General features: G+C 40.7%; 1 protein-coding gene across 1 annotated transcript in view; it reads left to right on the top strand.

Annotated features, from left to right (window-relative positions):
* Window positions 1-13,803, top strand: part of LOC120556519 (SH3 and multiple ankyrin repeat domains protein 2-like) — a 287,467-nt gene that overhangs the window by 78,057 nt on the left and 195,607 nt on the right. The window contains exons 3-4 of the mRNA XM_039796163.1: window positions 1,877-2,104; window positions 11,059-11,262. Coding sequence (XP_039652097.1) covers window positions 1,877-2,104; window positions 11,059-11,262 — 432 coding nt within the window. The remainder of the gene's footprint in view (window positions 1-1,876; window positions 2,105-11,058; window positions 11,263-13,803) is intronic.

Below are 13,803 nucleotides of genomic sequence, written 5' to 3'. Positions count from 1 at the left end.
GGACTGAGGACTAAGGACTCACAGGCTTAATTGATCTCAGATGCTAAGTGAGTGAGTGTGTGTGAGGCCACATGGGCTCAGATAGGTAGAAATGGGATCGGGACAGCACTTCATGAGATCACATGTTACCTTGGCGACGTTTAATTACAAATATGTTTTTTTTTTTTCATTTTAAGTTTGTGGCTTGTTTCCACACGGCCAAGGCCCAGGAGACGGCTGCCTAATTCCACATTATTTCAAACTGCTGTTGTTTACCTTCGTAATTTCCGGATTTCCCTATGGTCACCGCGGTAAACGTCACGACGCTTTGAACTGTGGGTAATTCCCTTTTGGTGATGTCTGCATCGATGCAGACTCACGGGAAGGGCTCAGTAAGTGTGTACTCAAACCCTCACGCCCTTTGAAATTCGACATTGGGACAACCGTAAGCCCTTACGAATTTCGCGAGAACGCGCACCAAAGTCCGTGAGTCTGTGAGTCTGTGAGTCCGGACTTTGGGATTGGGCCAAAGTGTTGGCTCCTTTGAGTTTGTGTTGCATGAGTAGCATGTCAAGTAGGGGTGGGGGGAAAAAAATCGATACAGGATAGTATCGCAATATTTTCCGTGGCAATACTGTATCGATACACAGACGCCAAGTATGGATCCTTTATGATATATGTGTTGGTCAGTCTGTCTGCTTGACGATCCCATTTTGCAGCAATAAAATTGAAGTGAGATGAACAAACAGAGAAATGTATCTTTTTAGATAAAACAGACGTTGACGACGTTTTCTTTTGGGGACATCATTTGAAATTGGGAAATATTTGAAGTTGGAAAAAAGGTAATAAACTGCAATATATCGCAGAATATTGCAATATCTTTAAAATCGCAATAATATCCTATCGTGACATAAGTATCGTGATGATATCGTATCGTGAAGCCTCTGGTGATTCCCACCCCTAATGTCAAGGTGCTCTAACTGCACTCACCTAACACCGTCTATGCACAGTGTTGGGGACACAATTTACACTTTACAATCAAGTCTTTGTCAATTTGAAGTAATGGGCGTACCTCCACCCCTAAAAAGACGTCTTAAGCGGTGGCTCTGACATTTTAGTTTCGTCCACTCGGACGAGTGTTATGGTGTTACGTTATGGTTGTTATTGTCTCCTCACGTTATGCAGATAGTTGAATAACCGGTAATGTAAGTAACGCTGTAATTATTTGATCAGTAACTGTAATGTGATTACTGAGTAATCAACAGTAACGCGTTACTGTAATCAGATTACATTTGTCTGTTACATTACTGTTACTCAGTAACTACCATTTCACTGTCTTTAAAGTCGAAGATCTACAAACTGACCTCTAATCAGAGAACCGTGAGGTTTTTAAGATCCAAATGATTGGACATTCAGGTTATTTAAAATGTCTTAACTCTATCCAGGTCGCTCACGAGAGCATGGCAACAAGCAGTGACGGATGGGATTTCATACGTGTTTAATTTTCTGATCCATAAATCATGTTGACGCCTCAGATTAATAGAGTGCAGTCACCTGGCCTGCTACCATTTAAAGAGTAGGGCCTTTGGTCATGTGGTACAATTTATTGCAGGGGCAGTTTTCGCACCACTTATACAGTATAATAAAGCCTTTTTGTTAAGATGTGCAGTCACATGAAGTCATCTGGGAGTTTCCTGAAGCAATCTGCGAGCACAGAATGGACGAGGATAAACTAACAAACTAACAAGCAGCATTTTTGGGGGGCGGGGTGGCTCTCTCAAGCGACAAAAGGTGTCCATAGGGAGCAAGGGGGGTTGTTAAATTGTAATGCCTACTCCTTCTAATGAGCAGTTTGAGTTTATGTGACCTCTTTTTCCCCCCTCTTTCTCTGTCTCAGCTGAATCCGCCGGGCCTGCTGACTATGCCCCGGAGCCCCACCTCCAGTGAGGATGAGATGGCCCAGAGCTTTTCTGACTACTCAGACGACTGTGCCTCCGACAGCTCCCACGAAGAGACCATTTACGAGACCATAAGGGCCACCGCCGAGCCATCGCGGAACCACATGGACGACATTCACATCAACTCGCTGGTCATCCGCATCGTCATCCCCGACCTGCAGCAGACGGTAAGGATCTGGGAGGGACAGAAATGTGGAGGGCGGTCACTGTGTGCGTTTGTGTGGGCGTCGATATGAGATATGAAGTAGATTTGTTTTTCAATGTTGACATGTGAGTATTAATTAGCCAACCTTGTTGAGATCCACTAATGAATTAGTGATGGTGTATTTCACACCTTATAGCAAAGATTCTCTATAGCTAAAAAAAAAGAAACGTCGGCAATGGTATGAGTTTTTTTTGGAAGCTGGTACTTAGTAAACTCAAGCCCAACACTGTGTTGTTGATGTGTTCGAGCTGCTCGAGAGGCACTCATACACCGCACGACCCTCTGTGGCATTTAAGCTGTGGGTTATAATCTGTTGCATTAAACAAACAAGTATATTTTAGAAAATGTGTGTGTGTGGGGGGGGACGTAGAATGTGAACAAACCTGTGCTTTTCCAGATGATAAAGGTCTTTTCAGTGACCCACATGTGCTCTGATGCACTCACAGCACACTGCAACTACAACAAGCATACATGCATGTCAGAAAAGGTTTTATATCTGCTCTTACATGTACGCATTAGTTTTTCCTCACTTAGTCTTAAAGGTCCCATGGCATGAAAATACCCCCCTTTTGTTTTTTTTTTAAAATAATTTGCGGGCCCCCCGGGCGGCCCGGGGGCCCCGGTGGCTAGAAATGGTGATAGGTGTAAACCGAGCCCTGGGTATCCTGCTCTGCCTTTGAGAAAATGAAAGCTCAGATGGGACGATCTGGAATCTTCCCTCTATGACATCATAAGGGGAAAGGTTACCTCCCCTTTCTCTGCTTTGCCCACCCAGAGAATTTGGCCCACCCATGAGAGAGAGAGACATGATGGCAGTTGGTCAAGGCCACACCCCCACTCTCCACCTTGCCCCCCCCTCTCCTCCTCAATAGCTACAGACACAGAAATGGTACATCCTAAGGAATTTTTTTTTTTTTTTTTTTTTTTTTTTTTTTTTTTCTTTAATTTTAATTTTTATTTTAAATATATTTTATATTTTTTTTTTAATAAAACTATTTTTTTTATAAAAAAAAATTTAAATATATTTTTTAGTAATTATTTATTTTTTAAAAAAAAAATTTTAATATATTATTATAAGAATTTTAATGTTTATTTATAAAAAAATTTATTATAATTTTTTATTATTAAAAATTTTTTTTTTAAAAAAAATTTAATTTAAATTTTTTTTTAATCAACTTTTTTTTTTTAAAAAAACCAAAAAAAAACCATTTTTTTTTTTAATTTTAAAAATATATATTTTTTTTTTTAAAACAAAATGCTTGTAGGGACACACGGTACTGAGGCCTTCCGTGAGATATAACAGATTCGGAGAATGTCTTTCACTGAAAACCTACACAAAACTACATAAGTCGTTTGTTTATGCAGCGATTACAACTCACATTTACGTTTATAGTGGAAGTCATGTGAGGAACTATAAGAGCGCCAAATTCAGCACATGGAGGCAGGTTGCGGCGGTGGACGGGTCAAACATGCAAGGACTTTAGTCAGACTTACTAGACTTTAGTAAATGGCAAGTTTTTTTTTTAACTGATAGAACAAATGGAGCTACGTCACATTCTGCGTCTTGTGCGTAACCGGAAATAAAGTAACGTCTGATTTGAACCCAAACCACGATCTAAACATAACCAAGTAGTTTTTGTGCCTAAACCTAACCAAACTGTTACCGTTTCACAACGTTAACATGTGTAAAACCGCGACCGTTAGGTTCTCTGGTTTAGATTTCTGGTTTAGTTTCACGAAGGACTCCTGTGGGTCGTATTAGAGGGTAGCAATAAACAAGCTATATCGCCGTATGGTATGAAGGAGTCGATGAGTTTTGTCAAAAAATGAAGTAAATTACATTTTTATCTAAATTCAATCTTAAAGATACTCACAAGCAGGCACAAGGTATTGTCTGGTATCATAATAACCCTTCGTTTCCTTATCACTTCCATTCATGTATAACTAATGCACTTTTACTAATACCTTTTAGGCAAATGTATGATTGTTGCATATTAATGATCTGCCTCTGAAACATGCTGGAAGCTGCCTGTGGTTTTAAAAATAGGCTTATTGCTCTAAAGCCTTTGACGTGAATGAGCTCTGATCAACATTCACGTGGTGTCCTTATAACTAATAACAAAACTAACCTAATAACACAGTGGTGTGTGAATGTTGAGTGGGCGTCATGTAGGGGGTTGATGAATAGACTTGTGCGTAGGTGAGGGTGTGTGTTCAAAGTATTAATGTCACTCTTTACGCAGGGAAATTTGTGATTGTAAATAACGTGGGGTAGACACAGGATTTTGTAGATCATGCAAATGAATGAGGACAGGGACAGTTACTTGTGTAGGCGCAGCGTGGTTCAATACTGACTAATATAAGATGGGGCCCACCCTATTGATCCGTGAAATATATCTCTGGCCGTCAGAACGCTGAAGCTGGCTGTGTAGTTTAATATGTTGGTGCAGTTTATAACAAACACGGTGAAGCCCAGAGGACAAAGGAAATGGCTAATGAAACAAGTTATAATTGTCGCCACGTTTTCCATTAGTATGTAAATGAAGGTTCGGTAGATGAATAGCAGAAAGCAAATGATGCATAATGAATGTTAGACCTCATACCTACACACAAGTGTGTGACTGAAAAACAACCACGCCCTCTGATAATGAAACGCAGCAAAGATAAAATCTATCTATAAATTGCAGGAACATCTGTCTGTCTGTGTGTGTGTGTGTGTGTGTGTGTGTGTGTGTGTGTGTGTGTGTGTGTGTGTGTGTGTGTGTGTGTGTGTGGTGGGTGTAAGCGCATATCTCTAGTAAGTGCAGTGCCACGTTTGACGTTGTTTGGATAAGGAACGCAAAAGATATCGTCGGTAAAAGAAGCACACATTGGCTTTTGCTGCTCTAGCCGCTGGCCCCTCCCCCTCTCACACTTAGTGAGCAGTAACAACCTCTCTCTCTCTCACACACACACACACACACACACACACACACATACAAGGTCTGGTTCTGGTGGTTGATGAACACAGATATGTGCTGATTAGCTCTCATAATGGGCCAGGTGGGTAGCACACTGCCATGAGTCCATGACTCTAATGTCTGATTACTCCACATTGTTATTGTGATATTTTGTGATTAAATTCTGATTCTGTCAGGTAAATGCAGTAGTACAATGTCTTCCTCTGATGTAGACGTAGCCTACACTGTAAGTCAGTAGTAGGGTATACAGGGGAGGTGCATATGAAGTAGTTTGGGGTCCTTCTGTAAGTAATTTTGGGGTACAATTTGGTTTTGAAGAATTCTACAAGCAGCAATACCACAGGCCAAGCAATCGGCCCGTTCCAAACAGGCACATTTTCAGCGGCCACCACACTAGTTATTTCTACTTTCAAAGCAAAAGTTTGAAATTGTCGCGAAAATACTTTCTGGTCGAAAGCTAGATGTGAAAAACTGATCACCGTCATATCTCTCTGTTTAATATAAAGCTACAGCAAGCTGCCAGTTACCTTGTTAGCACAAATACTAGAAACGGCTCTGTCCAACAATGCTCAACGCATTCTCATGAAAGGGTATGATATCTTACGAAAACGTATGCACACTCATTCATATGATAGCCTACGAAATTAGGAGACCGATGGCTGGTCACGTGACGACCGGTCACATGACAGTTAAGGTTAGCGATCTTTACAGTTAAATTTAACCGAGATAAGGTTACTGGGAGCCGTTACATTTACGTTTATCCAACAAAAAGTGAGCGTCAATGTTAACACGTCATTAACGTTGTGAAACAGTCGCAGTTTGGTTAGGTGTAGGCCAACAAGGACTTGGTTAAGTGTAGGAAATAATCGTGGTTTGGGTTAAAATCAGACGTTACTTCACTTTCAGTGACTACGTTTACATGCACATAATATTCCGTTTTTTTGCCCTTTTTCCGAAAAAGACTATATTCTGACTAAGCTATTTACGTGGCTAATGAAAAAGAGTAGTCCACTAATATTCCCGTTTACATGTATCTGTGCAAAATATGATTTTCTCAAAGTTTCCCAGCGGTGGTGGACTTGTTGCATCGTGCGAACCACGGCGTCTCTCTTTCATTCCTTCAACCAGCTTCTTGAAAAGGTCGCCGTAGCGATGTGTGCACATATCCAAAAACCTGTTGATATCCAAGTCTTTGATAATGTCTAAAAGTAGCCGTGTTTCTCCTTCTTATCGGGTCTCCGGCCTTGCAAACAGTCGGCTGGTTGGTTTGTGTATAGTAACCATAGCAACGCACCGAGCTGACCATGAGCCTGCGGTGAAAACCCCAGATTGCGACGCATATTCCGAATGCGCTGTATACATGTCCAAACAATGCCTCTAAAACCTGAATAATACCGGAATATCCCACATGTCTTAATCGGAAAATGCTATATTCGGAATAAAAAAAACAAAAACTTGCCGTTTACTTTTATTTTCAAACGTGACACAAACTCCGGTCTCCCGGGTGAAATATTGAAATAACATCCATGCATCTGTTATTCTATCTGCTTTAAACTCTGATATCTATTGTGTCACGCCTGAAATGTGTTCGTGGATAACAACACAGCTTTAACAGTGGAATCTGTGAATGTTTTATATACGTTTTATTAATTTTAACAGTGGAAATTATGAATGTTGTATTCACATACTGTAGCAGCCCCATGCATATATATATACACCGTTGGTTTTAATAAAGCCCCAGGTGTGCTACACTTACCGTACGGGAGAACAATATGGTGCCTTGTTCCTGTGAATTATCGTTAGGCTCCTGTGGGCAGTATATAGCTGCATGCTGCATCCCCATTAATCCTATAGCACATCGACTGAGAAGTGAATGGATATTGCTTATCTGTCAGTCCCAGAAAAGGTATGGATGTGAAGGTTTATCATCAAAGACCAGCGGTGCCTAGCTCTAACTCCCTGTAGATGAGCAGCTGGAGTACAGTAGCTTCATCTTGGGCTTTGTACTGTAGATCTGTGTTTGATGTGTGTGTCCCCGGGGACCGAGAAGCGTTCCAGATAGCTTTATGTCCATGACTGTACAGTGAGCTCAAGCATTTTCACATCATGTGGTGGGGCAGAACACCACAAAAGGACAGAAGACGAAGAAGAAAGGGAAAGAGGAAGTTTGGCCGTGTAGTGTAATATGTTGAGCTCCCCACCCCTCTGCTGGTGTTCTCTCCTTCTCACTCTGACTCTCCATCCCATTTCATCCATTTAGATTTTCTATTTGGATGTCCTTTTGCCCCGCACATCTTTTCATTTGTGTACAATTCACAATGAATGTGACATACAGCTGCTTTACATGGTAAATCTTAACAGAATAGTGAAGTGCGTGGCCGGGTTAGCTCAGTTGGTAGAGCAGGCGCACACATATAGAGGTTTACTCCTTGACGCAGTGGCCGAGGGTTCGACTCTGACCTGTGGCCTTTCATCTGTACTGTGGAAATAAAGGCCTAAAATGCCCCAAAAAATTATCTTTAAAAAGAATAGTTGTGTGTGTGTGATCCAGTCCAGGGAGGTTGGAACCTCAAGGTACAGTGTTGACCCAGATATGAACTCATGACCCTTTGATGTAATTAGCGTTAGGTGGTTATAACTCCAGCATAGAGAGGGTGTGTGTGTGTGTTCACACGAGCACTAAGCTCTCTCACATGTATGCACTAATGCTCCTGATTTCACATTCATCAGTTAGCACTCAGTGGTTCCATTCCATCACATGATTGTGTCACACAGTCGACTTAGATGAATAATTCAAACGCACACAGCACATGCATCTCCAGCTCTGATGTATACTGTGCATGTATGGTACTGAAGTAAGCTTCTGTAGTCAGAACGTTGAATATTTTAGGCAGTGTGCACACCAGAATAGTTTGGGCCGTTTTAACCGAACCTTGGAGCACTTCATCAGATAATCCGGTTGGTTTGGGGTGGTGTGGAAGCTCATTTGAACTCTGGTCCGCCTGAAAACCTGCGTCTCGGATTGCTTCCAAGTGCACCAGAGCTGGATTCATTTTAAGCAAACCAAAAAACAGGGCATTTTCTAGATTTGTATTTATTTTAACAATAACCCACAATGTCAAACTACTCCTTTAACTTTTTTAAGATCACATTCTGAGATTGTTATATTGAGCGCCTTGGGACAAAAACTGGTGGCAGCTGTAATGATGGTCCTCTCTTCCATAATAACCAACACTACAGATACATCTTGAGAATACCACAGAAGGAAAATTGCAGAAAAAGACAGATGAGGGAGTGCTGACGGTTCCTCTTCCCCACATGCGTTTCTGTGTCCTTGCTTCTTCAACAATCTTCAAATTGTCCTCCAAATAAGCTTTTTTTTTGCACTTTATTTCATCCATCTCCCCTCTCATTTCATGCCAGTATACCACTCTTACATCCAGATGGAGACACCATCTTTTCAGAGCTCATTCTGGTAATGATTCAAAGATTGGACACAATGGCAGACTTCAGGTCAGACAAGCAAGCTAGTTTTCCAAATACTGTTGCTTTGAATTCTTGCACCATGATTTAAAGGGGTTTGAAAACACTGGAAAGCTCCTTCTGTTTCTGGATTCCATGGTCATACGCTGAGCCACAGCGGCCAGTTGAAAAAAGTGCAACCACAGCGTTTCCCCCAGAAAAGTTGTTTAGCTCGGTGGCAAGTGTCTTTTTTCGACGAGGGCCCCGCTGGGGGCGAGTCACAGACTGATGGCAGCATTAATGTAGAGCCCAATAGTTTCTGTGATAACAGAATCATGGACGGAATCGTAAAATTGAGAATTTAAAAAAGCTAAAAGACAGATTCCATAGGGCCCTACATTAAGTCCGAGCCAAAAGCTAACCAGAGATTTGAAAATATGACTACGTCTACGTTTCCAACATTAACAGTACTGTAACTGTAGTTCAAAAAACATCTGAAAAATACATTAAAATATAATTCCCAGTGACTTAGGCGTGGTGGGGGGCAACTTGAAATACACTGGGGGAAACCTGAACCATCATCAAGTCAGACGGCAGCAACAAATAGCCGTGTGCGTGAGTGGTGGTGGTGAGTGCCAAGTTATTATGGCCTATTAGTCTGAATAGACACATCTTATTAGAAAAAAGCGGGCGCCTGGGTAGCTCACCTGGTAGAGCGTGCGCCCATGTGCAGAGGCTCAGTCCTCGACGCAGCGGGTTCGGTTTCAACCTGCGGCCCTTTGATGCATATCATTCCCCCTTTCTGTCCCCTTTCTGTCCCCTTTCAAGTCTAAGCTGTCCTGTAAAAAAGAATGGCCTAAAATGGCAAAAAAAGAAAATCTTAAAAAAATAGAAAGAAAAAAAGCAGGTTGGAAAATACTGGAATTTTCTTTTAACCCTCTTCACCCTAAACTGCTCCTGTTGAGTTGTTGATGGAGACTAATGAAGCCATAGAAGAGCTTGTTCTACTTATTTTGTCACTAGTTGTGCCTCATATGCTTTTATTTTGTGACAGTTGGGACAAAACAAATCATACTCTTTTCACAGGGCTTTTCACACGCGTTACACTGCACTTCTACTAGTTTCTCTATAACATAGCACACGCTTACACGCTGTACCAATGGTATGAAACGGTACGCACGTCTGTGTAATGTTTGTAATGTCGTATGGATGGATTAAAAGTTATATTTGCAAAATTTATTTATATTTTGTTTTGCTAACATTAGATATTTACACAGCTAAAAGCCAAATTTAGCATCATGAAAATAAGTTTTTTCAGGGCATTTGCGAAAATTAGTTGACGCTAGCTTATCTGTGTTGCCGGATCTGGCGAGCGTTTGTTCCTGAGACAGAAGCGGGTCTGAAAAAAAAGCCCTTTTCCAAACAGTTTCCAATGACGGCCTCATACATGGTTTTGTGTAACAAACCATCCGGCACTTCAGGGTTAGCTTAAGTTCACGCTTCATTTAACAAAAAAAAACTATTGAGGCTTAATGTCCTGCATAATTACGGTTGTGCCGCTTTGAGCCATCACAGGAGAGTCGGCCACTTTGCGCTTCATTTTGGCTCTCACGTCGCGAAGACTGCGTCCATATTTCATTCGTTACGGCTTACACACACCACCATTATCTTTGCCCCTACTTAAAAAAAATTCCCAGTTGCCTGGAAATTTCAATCACATTGTTGAAGTTGAGTTCATGTCGAGGGCTGGAGATGCAGCAATAATGGAAGCGGATGGAAATTTGCCAGTGTAATAAACCAGCAGAAGGAAAGAAGGCCATATCAGGCCAAGCAGCTCTGCCAGATGCCAGACATCTGTTTTCTTTACACCTTCAACCCTTCATCTTTCCTTCCCCTCCCCTCCTCTGCCCGCTCCCATCCAGGCGAGAGGATTACGGTTAGGCAGAGTTCACAGACTGCTCATCCCTTCGGCCTTTATCACAGCCGCAGGGCTGCTATCGCCGGCTGAGCAGCACATCCAGCTCTGAACGCTCGCAGACACTTCCCGAATGCCTCGGCACAGCGCCCATAATCCTCTCTGATTTGGAAGAGGCCAGAAATCCTGCATTGTATGTTTGTTTTTGTTTTTTTTATTCCAGGGAAGCTGGGGACTGGGAAAGACCAGGGGGCAAAGAGGTTGTGTCAATTACATCCTCAATGAACACAGCGGCCCTGTTTAGCACAGTGACAATAATACAATACAAAGCTTGGCTGTGCTGCATGGTTTGTTTTCTAGTAACTGGGACAGGGTTTGTGTTATTAAAGCAACAATTTCGATGTTGATTGGGCACCATTGTTCTGGGATTCCATTCATCACTCTTATGTCGCAGCCTATTTGCATCTGTCAATCAAAAGTTAGAAGTCCAGTTCACAAATGAATTGTCTGTCACATTTATTTTATTTGATTATGTGACTGCCAGCCAACACACTTCCTCTCTCTCCTTTCCTCAACCAGAAATGCATGCGGTTCAACCCGAATGCGACGGTCTGGGTTGCAAAGCAGCGGATCCTGTGTACACTTAATCAGAGCCTGAAAGACGTGCTCAACTATGGGCTTTTCCAGCCTGCTAGCAATGGGAGGGACGGCAAGTTCCTGGATGAAGAGCGCTTCTTTCGAGAGTACCCCCAGCCAATCAGCAAGGGCGTCCCGTCTTTGGAGGTAAACTGTTGGCCAGTGAGATTAGTACTCCATATTGTAGTGATGGAAACTAATTTATTGACCCTTAAATGTTTGTTGTTACATAAACTAAATTAGGAGGATGTCAATTTCCATGTAAACATTATTTTACTGTACCCTAGGACGATACGGCCAAAATTATCATTAAAAAGGTTTAATATCAGTCTGTTAATATTTTTATATAAACTAAGTCAATATTTCTGTCTATGTTTAATACTCCCTTAAAGGGTATTTTCCCATGTTTTTGTGTCTAAGTGACTGATGGGAACAACAATCTCTGAAATTGGTCCAGTACTAAGTGAGATACAAGCTGCAATGTAACGTTAACGGGCAATTGTCAGTTACCATCCACAAAAAGTTCTGTTTTTGCCGCTGACGGCCTCAAATTATTATTCGACATGTCTGACAACATTATGGAAAGGATCCCTACAGAGATAAACCTTTTGGTTAAAGAGTAAGATACTTTTTGTTTAACCAGAAACAGCTCTGAAATCACCATCACCAAACCCACCAGACTCCATTTAAATAAACAGTACTTTTATCGTCCTAAAACACACTTCATTCAAACTCGACAGAAATAAAATGAAGCTCAAAAGCCTCAAAGGTTTGTCTTTTGCACTGTTCCAACAATCACCACTCACACACTGGTTCGGTTGAAATAAACCCTTAATTCACCCATTTACATGTGGAGATATGCTGGCTCTATACACGCTAAAAATCCTGATTATTTACATGGAGTCTGGTGGAGATATGCTGGCTCAATACACGCTAAAAGTCCTGATTATTTACATGGAGTCTGGTGGAAATATGCTGGCTCTATACACGCTAAAAGTCCTGATTATTTACATGGAGTCTGTGGGAAATATGCTGGCTCTATACACGCTAAAAGTCCTGATTATTTACATGTAGTCTGGTGGAGATATGCTGGCTCTATACACGCTAAAAATCCTGATTATTTACATGGAGTCTGGTGGAGATATGCTGGCTGTATACACGCTAAAAGTCCTGATTATTTACATGGAGTCTGGTGGAGATATGCTGGCTCTATACACGCTAAAAGTCCTGATTATTTACATGGAGTCTGGTGGAGATATGCTGGCTCTATACACGCTAAAAGTCCTGATTATTTACATGGAGTCTGGTGGAGATATGCTGGCTCTATACACGCTAAAAGTCCTGATTATTTACATGGAGTCTGGTGGAGATATGCTGGCTCTATACATGCTAAAAGTACTGTTTATTTAAATGGTGTCTGGTGGGTTTGGCCTTTGAGATTTCAGGGCTGTTTCATGTTAAACTAAAAGGATCTTACTCTTTAACAAAAAGGTCTATCTCTGTAGGGATCCTTTCCATAATGTTGTGAAACACTTAGAATAATAATCTGAGCCTGTCGGCAGCAAAAAAACAGCACTTTTAGTAGACGGAAATTGACGATGTGCATTTGCCCTGTAGGATTACATTGCAGCTACAGGTTACAGGTTGAATTGATTTCAAAATACTTATGCTGGTTTATAAATCCCTAAATGGCTTAGGACCAAAATATATTTCAGCACTATGAACCACCCAGACCTCTCAGGTCGTCTGGATCAGGTCTGCTCGTGGTCCCCAGAGTCAGAACTAATTTTTTATACTGAACGGTGAATTTTATTCTTGTATTTTATCTCGTATAAAATTTTAATATGGAACTGTACATTTTATTCTTGGATTTTGTATTCTCGTATTAATTGTTATACTGAACTATGATTTTTATTTATGTATCTTATATGGTATTACATTTGTATTTGTTAATATTTTTATTCTTATTTTTAATCCCTATTTTGCTCTGTGTTTTTTTAACGTTTGATGATTTGTGTAAAGCACTTTGAGTTGCCTTGTGCTGAATAGTGCTATATAAATAAAATTGCCTTGCCTTGCCTTACAGACTTCTCGCTTAATACTGGATCAATTTCAAAGATTTTTGTTCATTTTAGTCACTAAGACACCACTGCATGGAAAAATAGGGTCCAGGTTAAAACATTCCAAAATTACCCTTAAAGCCTAAAGCTTACCTTTGTAATAAACAAAACTGTTAAAGGTAATGTAATGATCCACTGAAAATTACATATGTTGACAAAGAAAAGATTGGGTAACACTTTACTTGAAGGTATCTATATAAGAGTGACATGACACTGTCATGACCACATGACACAGTCGTGCCACATGAACCCTAACTCTTAACTCGTGTCATGACAAAAACCGAATGACGCTTACTAAAAGAAGTGTTATGTCATAAACGTTTATGACTTGTTTATAATGTTTATGACACGTTCATGACAGTGTCATGTCACTCTCATGTAGATACCTTCAAGTAACCAAATACTGTTTTAAACAATCACACCAACAAAAAAAAAAAAAAAAAAAATAAAAAAAAAAAAAAAAAAAAAAAAAAAACTAGGAAACAAAAAAAAAAAAAAAAAAAAAAAACGCAAAAAAACAAACAAACAAAACTTAAGAAAGCAAAAAAAAAATTGGAAAGCATCCACA

The sequence above is a fragment of the Perca fluviatilis genome, chromosome 3 (genome assembly GCF_010015445.1).
Source record: "Perca fluviatilis chromosome 3, GENO_Pfluv_1.0, whole genome shotgun sequence".
Taxonomy (NCBI): Eukaryota; Metazoa; Chordata; class Actinopteri; order Perciformes; family Percidae; genus Perca; species Perca fluviatilis.
The sequence above is the reverse complement of the archived record's forward strand: the minus strand, read 5'-3'. Positions and strand labels throughout refer to the sequence as shown.